The sequence below is a fragment of the Vanacampus margaritifer genome, chromosome 5, assembly GCF_051991255.1.
Source record: "Vanacampus margaritifer isolate UIUO_Vmar chromosome 5, RoL_Vmar_1.0, whole genome shotgun sequence".
Taxonomy (NCBI): domain Eukaryota; kingdom Metazoa; phylum Chordata; class Actinopteri; order Syngnathiformes; family Syngnathidae; genus Vanacampus; species Vanacampus margaritifer.
This window is the reverse complement of record NC_135436.1, coordinates 14548517-14569534: the sequence shown is the minus strand read 5'-3', so window position 1 is coordinate 14569534 and position 21018 is coordinate 14548517. Positions and strand designations below refer to the sequence as shown.

The 21018-nt window shown below is 37.9% G+C and overlaps 2 protein-coding genes across 4 annotated transcripts in view; one reads left to right on the top strand and one right to left on the bottom strand.

The window, feature by feature from the left end:
* The window catches only part of dync2h1 (dynein cytoplasmic 2 heavy chain 1), an 80565-nt gene extending 76001 nt beyond the window's left edge, over positions 1 to 4564 (bottom strand). For all 3 annotated transcript variants that reach the window (XM_077565479.1, XM_077565481.1, XM_077565480.1), the window contains exons 1-5: positions 4396 to 4564; positions 3755 to 3940; positions 2104 to 2419; positions 844 to 962; positions 473 to 617 (exon numbers count right to left, since the gene is read on the bottom strand). In XM_077565479.1, the coding sequence (XP_077421605.1) occupies positions 473 to 617; positions 844 to 962; positions 2104 to 2419; positions 3755 to 3937 (763 nt within the window). In that variant the 5' untranslated portion in view covers positions 3938 to 3940; positions 4396 to 4564. The remainder of the gene's footprint in view (positions 1 to 472; positions 618 to 843; positions 963 to 2103; positions 2420 to 3754; positions 3941 to 4395) is intronic.
* Positions 4565 to 9985: 5421 nt separating this feature from the next.
* Positions 9986 to 12330, top strand: LOC144051893 (T-lymphocyte activation antigen CD80-like). Its single transcript, XM_077565482.1, has 5 exons — positions 9986 to 10124; positions 10218 to 10490; positions 11389 to 11505; positions 11609 to 11636; positions 12081 to 12330. The coding sequence occupies exons 1-5, from the start codon at positions 10022 to 10024 to the stop codon at positions 12130 to 12132; spliced, it is 573 nt and encodes a 190-aa protein (XP_077421608.1). The 5' UTR covers positions 9986 to 10021; the 3' UTR covers positions 12133 to 12330.
* Positions 12331 to 21018: the final 8688 nt, after the last annotated feature.

The following is a 21018-nucleotide window of genomic DNA, read 5'->3' as shown; positions in this document are numbered from 1 at the left end:
ATTTTGAATGGTATTTTTACTCTGGATAGCTCTGTTGTATTGTATTTTACCTCTAATTCATTTAATATTTTTTTAGTATTTTAATTAGGTAAAATAATAATAATAATAATAATAATGATAATAATAATGATAATAATAATAACTATTTACATTGTAATACATTTTTCAGCAATATCAACCAGCACAATTGGACAGTGAAGTCACAAACTGCCACCATCAAGCATTTAAGACCATTTTAGCCTTTGGGCTTTATGATAGCATTAATTTGAACAGCTGCATGGGAAGAAAAAAAAACATGGAGGTTGTTAGGCTATTCAATAAATACTGAACTGTGTGCATCGGTATTGTGACATTGTTTAAATTCATGTTAGTTTAAAAATATTGGAGGAAATACTACACGGCCTGCAAAAAATGATAAACTCGGGTTCGGATCGGAAACAGAACAAAATGTCTTCTTGTGGGTTATTCTCACCAATAACGTCCATAAGTCGGACCATGCGTGTTTCTGGGTATGGTTCATAATCAAGCTGCCGCCAGACACCATCGAGGGTGTCTCTACTCTGCTCCACCAGATCCAGAACATCAGACAAAGACAGGCCATCAAGACCACAATATTCCTAGTGGAGACACATAAATAAGTGTAGCTTGCATGATTTTGTCTTTGATTAGAAGAATATCTGCAATGTTAAAGAAAATCACATTTGTATTGATTTTACCCATAAAATCTAAGTGGATTGCTAAAAATATATCATTGTTATCCTAGTTAGAAAACCCCAATATTTTGCACAGGTAGTGGTCAAATTAACTTCAACTAGTTTTACATTTAATGTTTTGTATGCATACCTTCTCTACAAGATTAAATTGTTCTGTGAAATATGTAGCCCTTTCTTTCACATTGGTCTTCTTTGCAGACTCAGATACGTCCGCCCAGTACAGAAACTCATCACTGGGTGTAAGAATACCTGCAGAGATCAGACAAAAACACAATTAATTGTTGGGTACAATTGTGCAAGATGGCCTTTTTGAACGGTGTGAAGGATATAGTGGCATCTACGGGTAATAATGTGGCTAATTTTGTGCTAATTCACACTTTCTTTCATAGTTTGCCTGGTCCTGCGGCACATACTCAGGTGCTACTTGTATACCGGTATATGAAAATCAGAGCTCGGACTTGCACCCAAAATCTCAGTTTCCTAATTATATTTATAGCAGCGAATAATTTCGGGCTGAATTCGAAACTTTAGCTTAGATCTACGGAAAATGTATAAATATTTTTTAGCTACAAATGGCTCACCTGGACAGTTATTATTCCTTTTTGTGCTGTAAATAGTAAATCCTTGTTGTAGCAAATGCCATATGGTAAGCTAGCGATACGTCACACATTAGTTTCTGTGACTATAGTATTCTTCTTCTTCTATTTCTTCATGCTTCAATACTTTTGGTCCTTTTTTCATAAACATATGCAGTGATATAAAAAGTCTACATACACCTGTTCAAATACCAGTTTTTTGTGATGTAAAAAAAATAAAATCGAGAGGTGTTATTAAAAATCTACATCCAAAATGACCTGTACAACACAATTGATTTATTTTTAACCCTTTTGAGAGGGAATTAAAAATTAAGTAACTAAGATTATGTGGTTGCGCAAGTGGGTCATCCTCCTATAACTGGCATGTGGCAGGTTAATTATATTCAAACTCATAAAAGTCAGAAGAAAACCGCTACCAATACTTAAGTGCCTCTGATTATCCCCAAATAAATTTCAGATGTCTTAGTAGGCTTTTTCTGCTGTTCTAGTAGATCTCTTCTAATATTTTGTTTTGCTTACTATCTCAGGTCTAAAGATTTTGTACTAACACCTTCTATTTCTAACTGTTGATAATTTCTTACATCTTCTAACGTCCCAGTTCGAGCTGAAGAAAAACAACCCTAAAGCACGATGCTGACACCACCATGCTTCACTGTATTTTTTGGGTGATGAACCGTGCTGTGTTTGCACCAAACGTACCTTTTGGAACCATAGCCAAAAAGTTCAACCTTGGGTTAATTGAACCAAAACTAAATCTCCCAAACACAATAAGTTATTCGTCTGTGTGCACATACCCAAAACATCGTCTTCTGAGTGTCCTCTCTTCAAGTCAGAAGGTTGTGATCCAGACTGGCGGACCACTGAGCCCAGTCCTAGCTCCAACTCACTCAGCAGACTCGCGAGCTTCGGATCAAATGCTGAACGCCAGCGTTCATCCTTGAGCAGCACAGGCGCAAAGACCTGTCTCACAGCCTGGTATAGAGTGTTGATAGGGGAGTCCAGCATGGATGACACAAGGATGCTCTGGTGGAGGTTCTCCTCTGTGATCACTGTGGGGTAGAGCTTGAAGAACACCAACACTTTCTCTCGGCCGGCTTCCAATGATTCGATCTGATGAAGGAGGAAGTACTCATTTAAATTTAAAGGGGAAATATGGAGAATTGACTTTTTTACTGCTTGTATACAAACAGTTCTGTCTCAAAAGTGCCTCTCCAGACATAAAGCGCAACCTTAAACAACCAAGTAAATATTTGGTTATCTGCCTATTTCTGATAAACATAAAGAGTTTTGCTGGATGTTAATTAGCTAAGTGTTAGCTTCTGATAAACGGCACTTACTTGGTTGCTTGTTGAAGGTGTCAGTGTAAAGGGTAGGTGTCAGTGTGAGGGAGGATATTTTAATTTAATTATGTGTTTATAAGCAACATCCACAGAGTGTATCTGCTGCCTCCACTGTCGTATTGAGAACCCTAGAAAGGAGCTGAGTCTCCATGTACAGTATATCAGTATGTCTGTCTTATACTGTACTGCCCCCATTTGGCCAAGCTGCACACAGCAGAATGAGCAGCACAGTGTGCATTATAGGAGAAAGTGTAACAAAATGTGTTTATTTTTTTTATTATAATTCTAATGTATAACATAACAGATATAACATAGTGCTATTTTTCCGCAGGAAACTAGAATTGAATAATGGCATTTCCATTCATTTCAATGGTTTTCAAGATTAGTGTTTTGCGTTAAGAGCGTGGACATTGCTTCGGTCATCCTATGCCAGTATTCACTGTATTTTCTTAAACTTTTATGCTGTTAGTTCTTTATGTTTTGTTTGTCTTAAATGTTCTTCACTGCTTGCTGCAACAATAATTGCCCTACGGGGACACAAATAAATTTAAACTTGAAGGAACGAATTAAGTTCATATCTCAAGGCGCACATGAGGACGCTGTTGGATGCACTGCACACTCGTCAATGAGATGACAAGAGCCAGTTTGCTGAGTGACACGGAAGAGGACACAGCCAAACACCTGGCAGAAATTGCACACTCACTGGTGAGATAAGGACTGTTGTTACCCATACTAGCTGATGAGATGATGAGAGCCAGAAATCTAAGCCTCTGTAGCAGTATAGCTCAGACTCCGCCCTTGTCTGACTCAACATTGGCCAAGAAGGACAGGGGGTGGGATGAGGATTGACTCACTTGTATAAAACAGGGCCAACCTTTAAAATCAGGCTGATTTCAGCAAGAAATGCAATAGTGTGTGTTGAGTGTGCTGTAGTTATTAATCCCTCGGGTATTTTGATGAACGCATGTCATAGGCATAATACAGCTGAAAACCTATGTAAATTGTTGGAAAATATGTCAAATGAACTTTTAAGTAAAAGTTGCTGGTATAGGTTGGATCATTGGAAGCACTAACAAATCTGTATGATAGTTGTAGTTTATACTACCTTATTTGAAAGGCGAAGATTACTTTCATGTCTGCTGATGGACAAGACAAATTGGTTTCCATCATCCAAGAAGTTGTTGAGCTCTTGGCTGTCATTTAGAAGGGATGGCGTCCTTAGCTCATAGAAGTTTCCCGTAGTGGTAAGAATAAACTTCTTACGCGCATCGATTGTGTCATGAGCCATCTCCTATATGAAACACGTGTCCAGAAACAGAAGAAGCAGGAGTATATTGGATTACACTAAACACAAATGGTTTGGATTAACATATTTCGCGACGCATAAAATAATAACATCTAATACAAGAATGCCTTTACAACAGTATTGTCAGCATTACGTTTTAATGATGGGCTAATTTTGACCGTTTTGCAGATGTACAGTAACAAATGGCACTGTGTTTGTCCGTTTTTGTTCACTCATTGTAAAAGTGCAAACAACTCACACAACAAATATGTCTGGTGAAAATATACTTAAGTGCACTTAACATTCAAGCATACGAGTAGACGTGTAGACGTATTAATCTGTTTCTTACACTCCTATTAGATGTGCAAACAGAATATGAGCGGTGTTTTAGCGAAGCATTGCAGTAACTTAAGAAGCTAGCTATGGTTAGCACGCTACCCCGGTAAAAGGACGCTACTCACGTCGGCAGATTAGTTTTCGATGACGTTGTTTCATGGAGAACAACAAAACTTTAGTGTTCAACCAGCCACATACTCCTCCTCTCCCCCACAAATAAATATCGATCCGTGGAGTGAAGCATAGCAAACTGTTGCAGTTCATCCCCCTGCATCGCCAAGATTACGCTTGCGTGGTTGCTACGTAACAACACTGAAAATGGAAGTCACGTGACCACATTGTCCTGGAATCCTACGCATTTTACGTAAATCTACGCGCTATATTTAGGCTATAATACCTTTCTCAATGCATTAAAAGATCCACTAATCAAACAAAACAACAAAGCATTTGACGTAAAATTAAATAAATAAATAAAAATAGCAAATAAAAACATAATAAATAAATATCATCATACTGGGATTGCTTGACCACGGTTAAATCCAGAATTCTATTTATAAATTACCAAAAATTCTATTTATAAATTAGTTTCTCAGCCCCACCAATGTTAAGCCCCCCTTTAGCCCTGGGAGAGAAAAAATCCTGGAGCCATTCCTGTCCAAAGGGCTTGTATGAAAATTATCATTCTAGGACAAGCACTAGCACAAGAATAGAAAACTGTCAAAAACTAATTTTGCACTCTTTACACAATTTCTCTCTCTTTGCACAATTTCTCTCTCTTTGCACAATTTCTCTCTCTCTCTCTCTCTCTCTCTCTCTCTCTCTCTCCTCTCACACACACACAAACACACACACACGCACACACGCATAAATCAACTCACTAAAAATCTTAACATTACTGAAGTATTATGTTTGTGTTTTTCCTGCAAACCCGCACAAAAATTATTTGTTCACCTCATGTAGTATAGAGCAGTAAGAAACAGTGTTAACTCAACTAAGATATGTCTGCCATCTAGTGGTTAATGGTGATATTACAACTTAAAATTACACTTGATGCATATTTGCAAGCGCAAATATAGATTTTTTTCGTTAATTGCATTCAGTATTTTTTATTATATTTTTTCCCCCGATTTCCCAGGACCTTTCTGCCCTTTTACTCCATCTTTGTCATGAAAACCTATTGATAATTATCAGCATTTTATAAAGAAACCACCCCTTATGATTACATCGAAACTTCATAACCGCGCACAACAGGTGGGGCTCCTTCACTGCCAGAGAGGTGACATTCCACATCCCAAGAACCATCTTCTGCAGCCGGGCATCAGACTTGCCGCCATCGGCCGCAACACAGCACGTCTTGCACTTTTGACCCCTCCTACAGATGGTGAGCTCATGGAAAGGGGGATCCACGTTGCCTCTTCTGACTGTGCATGGCTGGGACCCATAAGAGCAGGAAATCGCCATCGAGCACCGTTTCCAGCCCTGCTTCAGGGACTCTTGTGACCCACGTGGGCAGGGGGAAACGGCATCCAATAATATTACTCGTCATGTCATTTGAGCCATCTTTTGTCTGGTTCATTACTTACGACAGGGTCACCCTGTATGCCATCCAGGAGCATACATTCCCACACAACTGAGATCATTGGGACACAAAAATCCCTCTACCACAATAGGTAGGGTAATGGCTCAGGGAGGATTTAATTATTCATATTTTGATTTAATTGTTTATTTTCAAGGGAAGTAATGTGGCCACTTTGCTTAGTGGGGCAGCAACCTAGCACCCTCTACTGTATTGGCCAGCCTCCACTATGTAACTAGTAGGTTGCAAATGAGTAACAATGGGTCATTTCTACAGCAGCATGAAAGTAAAATTATTAATTTTGAGGAACTTAAATAGAGTCATTTCACTCTTTAAGCTTGTAGTATAACAAGAAAATCACATTGTTTATAGTAATGTAACCAAGACGGCGTATCATTTTTTTTTTGTACAATTAAATGAGTCATATTTAAGTTCCGTACTATAGAGGAAGCTGTCACCTCTCTAACACTTCTTAGTAGCGTTTATTTGCATTCAGTTGGGCAGCACGATGGTAAGCCCTTATTTTACTTCTTTGTTTTGTCTTATCTCATTTTTGTTTATTTAGTGTACACTGCATTATATCATAATCATTGTAACAACTAAAGCCATGAATTATTAATACATCTGCATGTATGGAATTATGATAGAAATCATTTGATTGGTCTCAGCTGACTGGCTTGCTGTGATGTAGTGGTTAATAACAACGGACAGTAAACCTACTTCTTTTTTTTTTCATTATTACATATATGACCTTGAATCATACAATAGACAATGACCCAACACATTCTCTTTTCTGGATCGTTTAACTTTCAATAAATAATAATTCAGGACACAATAGTGATGATTTCTTTGATTGAGATTGTCTAGAAATGACTTGGCACAGGCAGGGGTGTAAGTGTGTGTGTGTGCGTGTGTGTGTGTAACTTTACTTTAAGAATCTGTACCATATATACCCCCACATTCTTATAATTTTTAAAACATTTCAAATCCCTTTTTAACATGTCATAACGAGATTCGTCACAGCGAAGACCATCAATCACACACAAGCATATGAGACAGACATGCTATGCTGCAAGAGGCAAACAAACAAAATCATTGCACAGCTTTTTTTTTTCAAACAAACAATGTAAATTGAGTAATACTCTTCCATGTGGATAATGGATTCAGTTTAGGAAAAATTAAGAGGCAATGTAAAAAATTAAGTTCAAACTGTGTGAATTGGACCAATTATTTTTTATGCTTATGTGGACATGTTCATATACACTTTATGTTTAGGAAAACTATAGGATTTATTTACACTACGCCTATGTGTTGATGTTTTTGCAGAGTTCAGAGGATTTCAAATTGGGACCCAGTACTCTTTTGAAGTTTATAGAATGATTGACTCAGAGTTTGATTCAAATCAAAAAGGAAAAGGGACAAATTATGTACATTTGTTGTTGTTGTTGTGTTCCAACCCAACGTCCATAATGTCTTATTTTCCTCAAAACACTGACTGCTTTCATGGAAGACTAAGTAATATTTAGAGGAACAAATCAAAGAATGTTTACTTTAAAAAAAAAATAAATTTTTAAATGGCTCAAACCGTTTTGTTTTTTTCTATTTTGTATCTAATAAGTTATTGCCATTTAATTATGTGGCTACTTATGCTTTATTTTCATTGTGTTTTATGCCAACCAGAATTTGACAGTCGTGTTATTTAGTTTTTCAGCCACTAGCAGCAGTAAATGCAAAAGGATGATCATTTGCTCATAAAAGTTGGCTTATTTCGGAAATTTTGGGAGAAATGACCCCAACGTCCCTGTATAGCAGGCACAGGCATTCAGGAATCCCCTTTGAGTCTGTGCTCTGCAAGAGGACGACTAGTAAATCATTGCATAATACTAATACTTGCTTTGATTGAAAATGAGTCCAACAAAGCAAATTATTAATGTATTCATTTACATGGCCTGATGTGATTTGAAAAACAAATTTATGAAAACTTACATACTTAAAGTTTTGCTCATAAGTTTAGCCTAGCCTTAGCCTAGACTCTAGGCCCTAGAGTATGTATAATTATATGAGCACAACTGTATACTAGAGTAAGTTGGATTGTTCAGTGCTCATTCAAAATACTGTGGAAATCTAATTTATTATTGAAATGTCTTATTTTGAACAGATATCGATATGGGTTGCAACACAATTCATGTAAGTAATAATTCCACAATTGTCTTGCTTGTAACGTCTATGTGAGTCAGTAGTGCCTACTCAGTATTTTGAGTATATTTGCAATGTGAAAAAGTTGCGGATGTCGTAGTCAAGGACTCCAGAAGATGATAATATACATGTTCTCATGTACACATCCTTGTTTCTTCATGATAACTTGTGTGATGATAAATTTTAAGTGAACTTTCATTGTCTCTTGTTAGAAAAACAAGTGCTCCCCGGAGACTTTTGACTTTAATTTTCACTGTAAGTTTACCTTTGGCCCACCAAGGTGAGTGCTGACTTCTGTTAACACCAATTGATACTTTCCCAGTGATTTTACTCACCGTAATGTTGCAGGTCGAATAGAGAACATTCCATTCTCACCTGCCACACTGCACTGTTCACACATGGGTAAAGCAATGCATCATAATTGCTTTATTATTATTATTATTATTATATGAATAATATGTTTTTAAAACAATTTGCTCTAAATAATGTAAAAATACTACAAAATAATCCATCCATCCTTTTCGCAAACTGAACTGATGTTATAGTTTACATCCAAGTCAGTCACAGGTCGCAAAGACAAACAAACATTCCCACCTGCGGACAATTTAAATTCAAGAATAAATAAATTAGATAATAATAATAAATAAAGAATACATTTTTCTTTCCATTCTATATCAAGTGTTAAAATAGATGAGATTATATTGGAGATAATTTAGAAAGACTAAAGTGAGGGGATAATAGATTACCTCTCAAGAGGAAGATGGAAGTGAAACCAAGTCAAAAGGAAGGTGACTATTAATATGGAAGTGGAACTTTGCAAAACCACAAATTGTCTGAAGGGGAAATGTTATTTCTGCATCACAAAGAGGAGTTCTGAAAGAGCATAAAAACCCATGACCTTCACACCCACTCGTATTCCAAAGGGAAAACTAAATAGTCATGACTAATGGTTTGTTTTGATTTTAAATAAAATGAAAAAGATATTTATGCTGTCATTTCTAGTAACTATCTGCTTTCTAATGTTGTAATATTGATCTTGTTCAGGGTTGAATAAATGATAATAATAATAATAATAATAATAATAATAATAATAATAATAATAATAATAATAATAATAATAATAATAATAAATAGCAATTTGTAAGCTTGAAAGTAGTTGTAATTTTACACAGTTATTCAGTTTATTTGAAGAATGTTATCCATTATCCAACCTGGATCATCGATATTAATATTTATATTTGGTGAACCAACCCTCTCATTCTCTGTACAATGCTTGTGTTCGGAGTTGTATAGTATGTGTGCAATGTCAACTGTAGGGTATGAAGTCATAAGTGTTACCCTAAAAACTAAATTAAAAAAGCAAATTTAGAACTTAATGTTTGTAGATGGGCGATGGTCCATTGTGACTCAAGCAACAAATAGTAAACTGAAACTTAAGAGTTTTATATCCGTCTGTCCATTTTCCTTGATCATGTTGAAAATAAGAAATTAATGATAGGACTTCATCACCATTTGGAGTTACTATTGTAGCACAAGAGTGGTCGTCTTCACACTTTCATGCTTGGTAATGGCGTTCAACAACTGGTCGTTGGTGCTACTTTGTGAAAGCTTACCGTTGTTTGGTTCCAAGTATTGGTGTGAAAATGATGCTTCATGAACCACTTGCGATATTTTTTAACACCTCTAAATGGTTTAAAGATAAAGGCGATGCAAGTGTTTCAAAAAGCTTAATTTTCCCATCACTAGCTCCACTTAACAACTGCTTTGCTTCTCTTGCAGAAAGTGTTGCTCACATTCAAATTACAGGGAAAGTTGGTGAGAATGTGACTTTTCGCTGCCCTGTGGACCAGCACAAGACGATCACATTCTTCTACTTTCAAAGAGGCGCAGAATTTATAAATGGCTTCCATACATTGAAAAGGATAACACAGGAGAAACGGGAAAACACCAGAGTGGAAAACAATAATGCAACAGTCCAAATGATCAAACTGAAGGGGTCACATAGTGGAGACTATCAGTGCATCATTCAGTATAAGGAAAGGTCAGAAATTTCTGTCACAGACATACACCTCATTGTCACAGGTACATGTTCATGCATGTTTTATTGTTTGTGTTTAACTCATTTGACACATTAAGTTTGCTGCATGGCTACTCTCTTTTTTTGTTGTCTGGTAGCCAACTACAGCAAACCTGAAGTCACAATGTCTTGTCATGCAAATCGCTGCCGGTGTACCTCAAGTGGAGGCTACCCACACACCAAGTTGAAGTGGAATATTTTTGGGAATAGCAGCGGCCTGACGTTGAAGGTTCTGAATGCGAGCGAATGGAACGACCCAAACACAATGTTGTGCAACACTTCCAGTACCGTGTCCTTCAACTGCTCCTATGGAGAAGAAAGCGTAATTAGTTGTTCCGTGGGTGGTGCCACATCTGAGTCGCTGTCTATCTGTGAGTACTACTTCAACAGATTCCTTAATACAAAGTTATGACTCATGAGAGTTTGGAGGTTTGGGAAGTGTATACAGACCCTCTCTGTTTGTGCCATTCCTCAATTGTTATTGAGCCAAGTGTTACAGGCCAAGCATGGCCCTTTAAAGAGTAGTATTATGGGGGATAGAGTGTTGCAGTTCCGCAATTTGGCACAGGGGGGCGGTGTTGGTCCAGGGAGTGAATGAGAGCGATTGATCTTGCTCTGAGCGCACTGTACGTTGATGGAAAAAGCTAAAATAACGTTTGTGCGAAAGCAACGAAAAGAGAACATGCCTGTTCAGTCTCTGTACCACGTTTAAGAGTTCACTGGACAGGGGAAGAGAATTTAACACAAGGGACATATTTTGCATTTGAAAAATCTCATGGCACTTCATCAAGCTAAAATTTCGCTAAAGTAAATACGGTACTAGTGAAATAATTATGATGTAACGCAGTGTGAAATCTGGGCCTGTTTTGTTGACCATAAAGCTATTTTTCTGTTGTACCAATGGAAGCACTGGATACAAAGGCGATTCCTGGGTGTGTTGGGCCACAAGCAGGAATTAACTGCCCCCCCCCATAATAAATCAACAAAAATTGTGAACAATGAGCAATTCTATTTCACATCAATATATGCTACCGCATTATTTTTGCACGATTTGCAGATTAAAAAATGGAATGCACTTTTAAAACTCGATCGCCACTATACTAGTGAGCCACTAGATCGCGCCCAAGCCCCAAACAGCTGCCTGGCTTGCCACTGATTGGGCATTGCTTGTAATAAACTAATTAACGAAGGTGACCTCTCACTCACAGTGGTTGAGAATCACTTTTAGAGTGTTTTTATGTACAGTATACCATTTGTTCTTACCCACAGGTGTTCCAAAGTATCGCAGTCCTATTGTGAAAGCAACAATCTGTCCAGTAGTGTTGTTGTTCATCACAATAATTCTCTCGGTGCTGGTATGGAAATGCATACAACAGCAAAAAAAAAGTAAGTAAAGTATTAGTAATATATTTTTCACATGACTGTGAAGATAGACTAACTGTACTTTAATTTTTGATATGTTTGTGTTTTTTGTTTGTTTGTTTTACAGAATGCAAAAATACAGCTGTAGATCCAAAGTAAGTTTATTACAATTAACTTTTTTTAAGAAACCAGTGATTTGCATAAATAATGTACACACATTTTATAAAAAAAAAAAAATAAAATAAAAACTATTCAGCCAAAAATAAAATAAAATAAAAATCTGCAAACACTGTAAAAGTCACCAATAGTGCTAGACACTAATTCTCCATTTAATGCTAAGAGCAGGTTCCAAAATATTGAGTTGTGGTCATGTTTATCATATTTGCTTGTACAGTACAGTAGCCTATATTTGTTTTTATTGTACGACTCCAGAATGCAATGTCATTTGAATCTATGATCATTCTTATTTGACAGACTGACTCAGGGGTTTAAAATTAGCATTATACTATCAGATTCTATGTTTCAGTATATTGCAAATACATACTGATAGCTATTGCCACCTCTGATTATTACCTATTTCCTCTTACATTTCATTCCAGAGAAATAAGGTCCCTCAAATACAGCCAAGGAGAGAAGAATCTGCAGTTATGAAATGCTGAAGGATAATCTACTACCCTCAAATACTTTCTGAATTGTGGGTGTTAAAAAATTGTTAAAAAAAGAAAGAAAGAACAAATAACAAACAGAAAATAGAAGTGATAGAAATTAATTATGTAGACAAGGGAGTCTGTGTTTAACTTAATAGAGTAATAACATAGAACAACACCTTAATTTAATTTTAGGTGTGTAGTAATGTGTAATGTGTAATGCAGAGGTGGGCATCGAGGGCCGGAGTCCTGCAGGTTTTGCATGTTGCCCTTTTCCAACACAGCTGATATATGATCAGCTCATCAGCAAGCTCTGCTTAAGCCTGATAACAATCCTGTTGATTGGAATCAGCTTGTGTTGGAAGTGAGAAACCTCCAAAACCTGCAGGACTTCGGCCCTCGAGGACCGAGATTGCCCACGTCTGGTGTAATGTGTAGGTCAGTGAGGAGATAGAATGTTTGATAATACAAGACTAATTATTTCAGTAAGCTTGAATTTCTTGGGGGGAGTTCAAGAAATGTTGATTTGAAAAACAAAAACAAAAAACAAAAGAATCTGTAAATGCTTTAGTTTTATGAAGCATTCTGTCTTGCTACTGTTGGTTATTTATCCAACCTGGTGCAATACACCCACTACACACACACACACACACACACACACACACACACACACACACACACACACACACACACACACACACACACACACACACACACACACACACACACCACCTGTTTATGGCGACGGGTCCGGGGCAGGGTCTTTTTTCATTTCTTATTTCATATCATGACAGGAAGGCCCATTTTGTAAGAAGCTCTATTGAGTGGGATTTTATGCTGGTATGTGACTTTTTTCACAATTTTATTTCGTATTCTCAGACATGGTTGATTTTCAAATATTGAAATACTGCATATCAATTGAATACAAGAAGTATTAGAAAAGTAGTAATTTGCTTTGTGTGTACATAATTAATCAAACCAGTGAAGTTGTATTCCCCAGCAAAAATGTTTTACAATAATAAACCTTTGTTAAATGCGTCTACTAATTACATTTTCAGATATTACTCTTGATGCAGCTTCTATATTGCAACTCATTCATTGAAAAAGCTGCAACACCTTCTGTGGCCACTAGATGTAGCAATGGCACCAATAAGTGAACGTTGCTCCGGCACAACTGCAGCCACATGCTGCTAAACACAGTTAACATGAGCAACCCAGCAAAAGCAAGAAGCAATGCAACGAGAAAGGTTTTACAAATTGTAGTACCCAGCAGGCAAATGCAAGATGCCCTCTTATTTTGGTGGGAAAGAATAATGGAACGGGTTGGCACTATGAGTAGAAGGTAACGATTGGATGGTGAAGTCAACAGTTCATACTGTCGTAATATCCAAAACTCTTATATCTTAGCTCATTAAATCTTTTTGGAAGCTCCTCCCACTCAGAAATTCATATTTCTCTAATTCTGTGACAGACTGTCAGTCCTCTCCATTCTGTGTTTACATTGGGGAAAGGAGCAGCACCCAGGTTGGTTGCACTTCAGGAATGTAACCCTGAGATCCCAACCCACCCATCCTTTCACTTTTCCCCTCATCTGTTCTCCTCTTTCGTCTACCCCCCCTTTTCATGGACTAATCTTCCTTTTCTGCTCACTTCCACTTTTACGTCATTTTTGGTGCTCTCCTCTTTCTGTCTCTAATGAACTGGTCCTCAGTTCCATCAACACCACCTCCACACCCCAAAAATCTCTCCTCTCTCACCTTTTCGGGCTCCCTTAATTCATCATTGTACACCCCCACTTCTCTGTCATCACCACACTCTCCCCCCTAAATTTCTCTGTCTTCCTCCCCTCATTCCTCTGTTGTCTAACCCAAACAAACCAGTTGGACCTTCCTCTGCGGTGGCTGTAAGAGAAACACACAGCATGTCAGGCTGGGTTGAAACATAAACATCGGTCTGTTGAAGAGGATATGAGGTGTTTAGGCTCGACATGGAATAGAGCTACTATTTGGACCCTGGGACAACTAAATGTAGCACGCACTGCATAAAAAGTCTTGCGAAAACTATGAGTGCATATCAGACTCAAAACGTCAGCATTGTTCCTTACTTGAATAACGCATTTAAGACGACAGCATTTTGTTTAGGCGCTCTAGTAATTGTGAGAAATATAATTTTCCAGGGACACAGCAGCCTGTGTACTTAATCTCCTTTAGAAGCGTTTTCCAGCCAGCAGTGTGTGACCTCTGCCACACTATTCTGATAGGGTCCATACCAGAGGATTTATAAACAGATTATATATTTTTTTGTGCAAGGAACCAGTGCACAAGGCATTGATTCAAAACAATTAAAGTGGAGTTGAACACAATGATGTGGATTAGGTTGTTGGGCGTTCTGAGAATAATCCGAAACAACAGGATATTACAGTTGTGATTAGAGTACTTTATGGCTGCAGATACTGGTGTGAGTGAGTGAGACATTGAGTCAAGCAAAGAGAAATCTTATCTATAATGTCCTTTAGTTATAAAAAAATAATAATAAAAAAAATCGAAATACGTACACAGTACATATAACACCAGTGCTTTGATTATATAATTACTTTCTTCCAGGCAGTGCTTAATATTTGCTCCATCACACATTCCAACTGCCTAATTAAGACTCTAAAGTGTGAATGTTTGTTTGTCTAAGTGTGTTCTGCAATTGGCTGGAACCAGTCCAGGGTGAACTCAGCCACTTGGCCAAAATCATCTGGGATAAACTCCAGCTCATCCATGACTCTAATGAGGACAAGTGTTGTTGAGAAAGGATGGATGGATTTCATTGCATTGAGTATGTTGGTGTAATTGTTTTGAAACATTTCAAATGCTCCTGGGCTGAGGTCATAACATTGAAAGGTAATCAAAAGCCATACATCCATTTTCTATAGCAGTGATTCTTAACCATTGGGCCGCAAGCGCCATCTAGAGGGCCGCAAAGTAATTTCAGCATTGTAACTGTGGGCCCCAAAGGTAACTTTCAATTGAGGCTTTGTACACATGTAACAGGGTATTTTAAAATAGAATATCCCCCCGTGTAGAAAAAAAAATCTGTCCACACTGCTTCGAACCTTGCCAGCAAGCTGAAATTTTGCGGCATTTGTTCACAAATACTATGAGAATCCATCTTGTACTTATCCCGCTGATCCATTCGCAACTGACCTCTTTTAGGTCGAGCCAATCAGACGTTGTTCACGGCGGGTTATGCAGCTATGACAAAACCAGGAAACAAACAAACCTAACAAACGAATGGACGCTGCAATTAGTTCTCTTCTTGCAGAATTACTCACCGTTTCCTTGTTGAATGTTGAACCAGCAAGAAGCACTTCGTGCATTTCTATCTGGTAAAGATGTTCGTGCTTTTTTTCCTATGAGACCGAAGCCGACATTTTCATCCGTTGCCGTGATTGGTCAAAGCAATCGATAACAATCGAGAGGAACAATATGTTTGCAGTATATACTTTAAAAAAAATATATAGGCCAACAAACATTGGGTTAAGCAAATGCAGGTTTTTGAGCTGGTTTGGTAACCCAAGAACCATCGGTCACTCGAAGTATTAATTAATTTATTGTGTGTATGCAACCAACCCAATGTGTTGTAACTTGACAAGTTACTGTTACCGTTGGCAAATCAGCAACACAACCACATTTCCTAAACTTGCCTAGTTGTATATCTGCTTATTTATTAATTTGACGAGGTGACTTAACAAAGTAGTAAATGACTGTAAATAACCATTTTAAAATCAGAGTGCTCTCATCTTGATTAATTCAGCGCACCGTAGTTCAGAAATAACACATCAGCTAAAATGAAAAACACAGTAATTCCATTCATAGTAGTCATTTGGTTTAACAGACTCCCAGTAGGGTACTATGCATTCCATTGGCTTATGTCATTCATGAGGCCTGTTTAGTGTGACTATTCTTGCCACTTCGTCTCTAAGTTGAGGTGATTTTAGCCTTTTAACATGCTACAGTGCATGTATGTTACATACATGCATGGAAGTACAGGGGGACCTCTTGAACGTTTCCTTTTGTTAGTGTTCCTGACTGAAAAAGCTTTTGTTTAATTGCTCAGTGGGAGCATTTGAACACTTTTGGAGCGAGATTTGACAGATTTACGAAGAAAGAGGGTTTAAGAGGCTGCAGGAATTCAGTGTGGGCTGTGTACGCACAAGTAACATTAATTCTCTGGCGTCTCCTTAACAGCCGTTTTAGGTCAGGAATGTTACACGGCCGTTGCACCTCGCAGCTCCAAGTAAACTTTTCTGTGATGATAAGCAGCGATAGAGGAACTAACAGTCATCTACTTGTATAAACAAACACGGTTGCAAGATGGTAGACTTTAAGGCCATGTACACACACTTTAACACATTTTTGTAAAATCGACAGTAAAAAATTACAGCCTTTTCTTGTTTTTAAATGTTTATAGTATTTAACTGTATGCAGCAATGCATTGTGGGTAAAACAACATGTATTATTATGGGCAAAGTACAGTAATTTGCTGTTTAATTAGTAGTGATGCACCGAATATTCAGCCATCGGAAATTTTCGGCCGAAAATGGCTATTTTTGCCATTTTCGGCATTCGGCCAAAAAATAAAATTAGAGCCGAAAGAATATCCGAAATAGGTTGTGGTGACGCACGCAAAAAACGCTGCAAGCAAGTGTCGCGGGGGTGAGTGTCCGCCTCTCTTCTCGCTGGCTTTTCACCGTGTGAGTGAGAGGGGCGTCGCTTGGTGTACAACATTTAAGCGGGGTGAAAAAAGACAGAACCGCCGTGTACTGAAGTACAGGTGAGCCATTCTTTTTCCTGCAGCGCTTTCCCTTGCTTTTTTTTATAAGAGCCCCTCAAACGGTTCCACTTTTTCACTTGCATCCCGGTGGTCATGCTAAATACTTTAGCTAATGCTAGCACTATTGCTATTAACAGTTTTAAACACGGAAACACTTACCGCTATCTCCGGGTGGCGGCACACCTGTACAGGACGCTGTGTGTGACTTTGCGGTTCGTTACCGAAGCCGATTAGCTGGCGCGAACAAATGTATTTTTTTTTTTAAACGTTGGTGAATATGTGAATGTGCTGATTTTAAGTGCGCCGCACCAAATTTTCCGCCACACGCATCCGTACCCACCTGTGCGAACCACATTGACTATAAAGTGCAATCGCACCGCCAGAAAATACTCAACCCTCATTTGGTGTTTAACGTAACATTAGCCAACATGTCTGCGGTGTGGGCACTTTTCCATTTATATTGTGCTTTGGTAAAATGCCAGTGCTAAATAAATATTTTATAATAATATTTTAATTGTAGTTTATTATAATAATTGCAATGATAGTAAAAATGGGCATAATTTTTTTTCGCCGTTTCGAGTTGTTCCCCACAATGGTGGTTAAACCTGGGAAAACACGCGTGTATGGGCCCCACAATGTAGCAAATACAAAAAAGCACACATAAAAAAGGGGAAGCGAATCCACGCTGCTTGCTTTTTCTTCTTTTTTAACAACTTGCGGTGTGTTTGAGTGACATGTGTAAAAAGACGACATAAAACTACTTTTATGACGGACACGCGTAGGGGTGTGCTGAAAAAAATCGATAGGGCAATATATCGTTGCGGGCCTCATTACAATACAGTATCGATATGCAGGCGTCAGAATCGACATTGCTTGTTAACTTTAAATAGGCAATTAACGATGCGTTGCTTGCTCAGGGCTGGACAACCTCTTTGAAGTTGCGCAGGAGAAGTGGGAGCAGAGGAGACACAGGTGCTTTTGCAGCTTGCATTCTACCTAAAAAAACAACAACAACAAAACAGCAGGGTCTGTGAAGTTAATTACCTTCAATTAGTGCACGTGCGGGATGAGCGTTAGGGAGTCGCTGAGCGAGGAAAGAGACACGAGTGCCTTTGTTTGCATTGTACTTATTTAAGAAAAAGAAAAGTGTACGTGTGAAGTCTGTTTTAAAAATAGCTCACCAGTGATGCACTGTGTCTTGCTAAGAAAAATTAAAATAGAGGAATATCAACGTTTATTAAACTCATGAACTTAACATGGTACATGTTTCTTAATGTACCAATTTTCCTATATTTAGTTTCAAAACTAAATAGAATGTGTTACATGAAAAAAATGCAGTTTTTAATTTCCCAAATACTTCAAATAAGCACATTTTATAGCTGTAATTTTAATACTTTGATATTTTTGCTCAAATCGGCACATGCCAATTTATAAAGTTTCCCGGCGTGTCTGTGAAAGCTACTCCTTGCTCTGCAGTGTGTCTCCAGACATCCCACTTGGTGGTGAGCCAGAAGAGCTGCTAACAAAAACATTTTTGCCATCCAGCATAATAAACATATCATTTAGGTATACATATGACTGTTACATTATAGTTTTTGGAAATTTCCATTTTAGTTAGTTTTTATATTGTTTTGAGTTTTGTTTTTTAAATTTAGTTAGTTTTAATTAGTTTTCAGGATGGTTCTGTTAGTTTTTATTAGTTTTAGTTATTTCATAAATGCTTAGTTTTAGTTTAGTTTTAGTTAGTTTCTGTATTAGTTTTAGTTTTTTTTTAAAGTGTGTGTTACTTTGTGCTCAGTATTTTAAAAAAAACAGCATGGGAGCAACGTCATCTGAAGGTGCTTTTCTATTGGTTGCTGCTAGATGACGTCGCTTTTGTGTGACAGACTTTCAAATATCCTTATTCCGGTTAATATCAAAATAAATCATCCCCAAAAGCTCATGCATTAAATTGAAAGACTAAAACGAAGGACATTTTTGCTATAATTATAGTTAGTTTTGTAAACATAAAATGTAGTTTCAGTTAGTTTTCATTTTTTAAAAAGCCTTTTCGTTTTTATTTTATTTCGTTAACGAAATTGTTTTTCGAATTTTTGTTTTAGTTTTCCCGTTATTTTAAGTTAACTAAAATAACCTTGGACTGTTATAGTAAAAATGCAAATAAATTAATGTAAAATATCGGGATACGTGTCGCCTTGAAGATCATGTATTAGGATACATATGTATTGCGATATGTATCGTATTGTGATCCCTGTATCGTGATACGTATCGTATCGTGAGGTTGCTGGCAATACCCAGCCCTAGACATGCGAACGTGGATCCGGAGAAATCCGCAAATCTTCACTTAGTTTTTAATGGGAGAAAAATCCCCGCGGACATGTTGATGAAAAATATCTCCCGTTTTCAAAAAACCCGGTTATGTGTAAACAGGGCCTAACTTTTAGGGGAAAGTTGTCCAAATACTTTGTAAAAGAGCTGCTTGTTTATGTGTCATTTGATCATCCTGATTGGCCTGACACCCAATGGTGTTATTCACACCTTTATGTAATGGCGATACACCAAATGAGTTTATGGCCAAGGTATTTTAACTAGGCTAGGACCCAATATCTTAAGTGTATGAGTGAGCGAAACATGAGCAGACCTTGCCAATATTTATAGAACTGCTTAAAATTTGACCTTTGCTACCCCATAGACAAAACACACTCACATACTGTATGTACATTGCGTTGACACATCCATCCGTTCATCAGTCCATCACCACAAACATTAAGACAGGTGATGAGACTGGAACAGACTGTCTTCTGGGAGGGTCATGTGAGGGAAGCCCACGGGAGGAAACACTAGGAGGGGAGGGGACAACGAGATGTCCACTTGGCTGCAGTTTGTTGGCAGCTTCATGTTTCTGCAGAGGATCAACATCAAAGGCCATCTCAATTTGAAATGCATGTCGTGAGAGAGGCAGACTGAAGCCTGTGTTAGCTCTACCATACTGTTCCCCTGTGCAGTGACCTTTTCTATGTTTCAACAATGACCTAGTAAAATAGGTTCATGTAAATCAAATGAAAACATTGTCAAGGAATCCCTGTGCTCTTGCACCTACAGAAATGACCTAAAATTCTGTAATGTTCATGTCAAGCCAATAGTTGACCTTGTCACTTAGAAACTCTACACACATAAACAAAACACAAATTGCCTGTGCTAAAATGATGTCAAACGTGATGGTGGTTGGGATGTTTTCATCTTTGCTCAGCGAAGTCACAGCCTTTCTTTTTTCTAGAGAGAGGTTGGAAGTGGGGCCTACTTTTTGACTGATAGCACCCATTGGACACAAATTGGCCGTTATCTCAACCATACAACACACAGCTGAAATGTTCCAAAAAGCCAAACAGGCCAAAGAAAAAAAGAGCACAGGCACCTGAGAGAGGCCCTCAAAACCTGTGGTTACTCCAGATGGTCATCTGTAAAGAATGCAATTAGTTCCAGAAGGGACACGAAATAGTCACCAAAGGAACAACATTGTCAGTGTGTATGTATCAGGTCTATCTGACAGATTTTAACACAACAAAGGTTGGTACACCGGTAAAAACTCAGAAAAACAATCTGAACCCAAATTCCAGTGAAGGAGGGATGTTGTGTAAAACATACATAAAAAAAACAAAATATGATGATTTGCAAATCCATTGCAACCTCTATTCAATTGAATCCACTAGAGACAAGATAGTTAATGTTCAAACTAATAAACTTCTTTTTTTTTCAAAAAATTACTCATTTTGAATTTGACAGGAGCATATTAACCATCACCGTTCTTTTTAACACCACTCATTACGTGTTTGTGGAACTGAGGACGCTAATAGTTGAAGCTTTGTAGAATTCTTTCCCATTCTTGCTTGCTTCTCAGTTGCTCAACAGTCCAACGTCGCCATTGTCGTCTTTTGCGACATAATGAGCCACACATTTTCAGTGGGAGACAGGTCTGGACTGCTGGCAGGCCCTCTAGTACTCACATTCCTTTACTACGAAGCCGCACTGGTGTAACACAGCAGAATGTGGCTTGGTGAAATAAGCGAGA

What these genes read in the sequence shown, in the direction of transcription:
- LOC144051893 (XM_077565482.1), top strand. Translation starts at nt 10,022, where the DNA reads ATGATCAAACTGAAGGGGTCACATAGTGGAGACTATCAGTGCATCATT. An exon ending in ATCTGAGTCGCTGTCTATCT is followed by an intron (nt 10,491 to 11,388) that starts GTGAGTACTACT and finishes TCTTACCCACAG; the next exon opens with GTGTTCCAAAGTATCGCAGT. An exon ending in AATACAGCTGTAGATCCAAA is followed by an intron (nt 11,637 to 12,080) that starts GTAAGTTTATTA and finishes ATTTCATTCCAG; the next exon opens with AGAAATAAGGTCCCTCAAAT.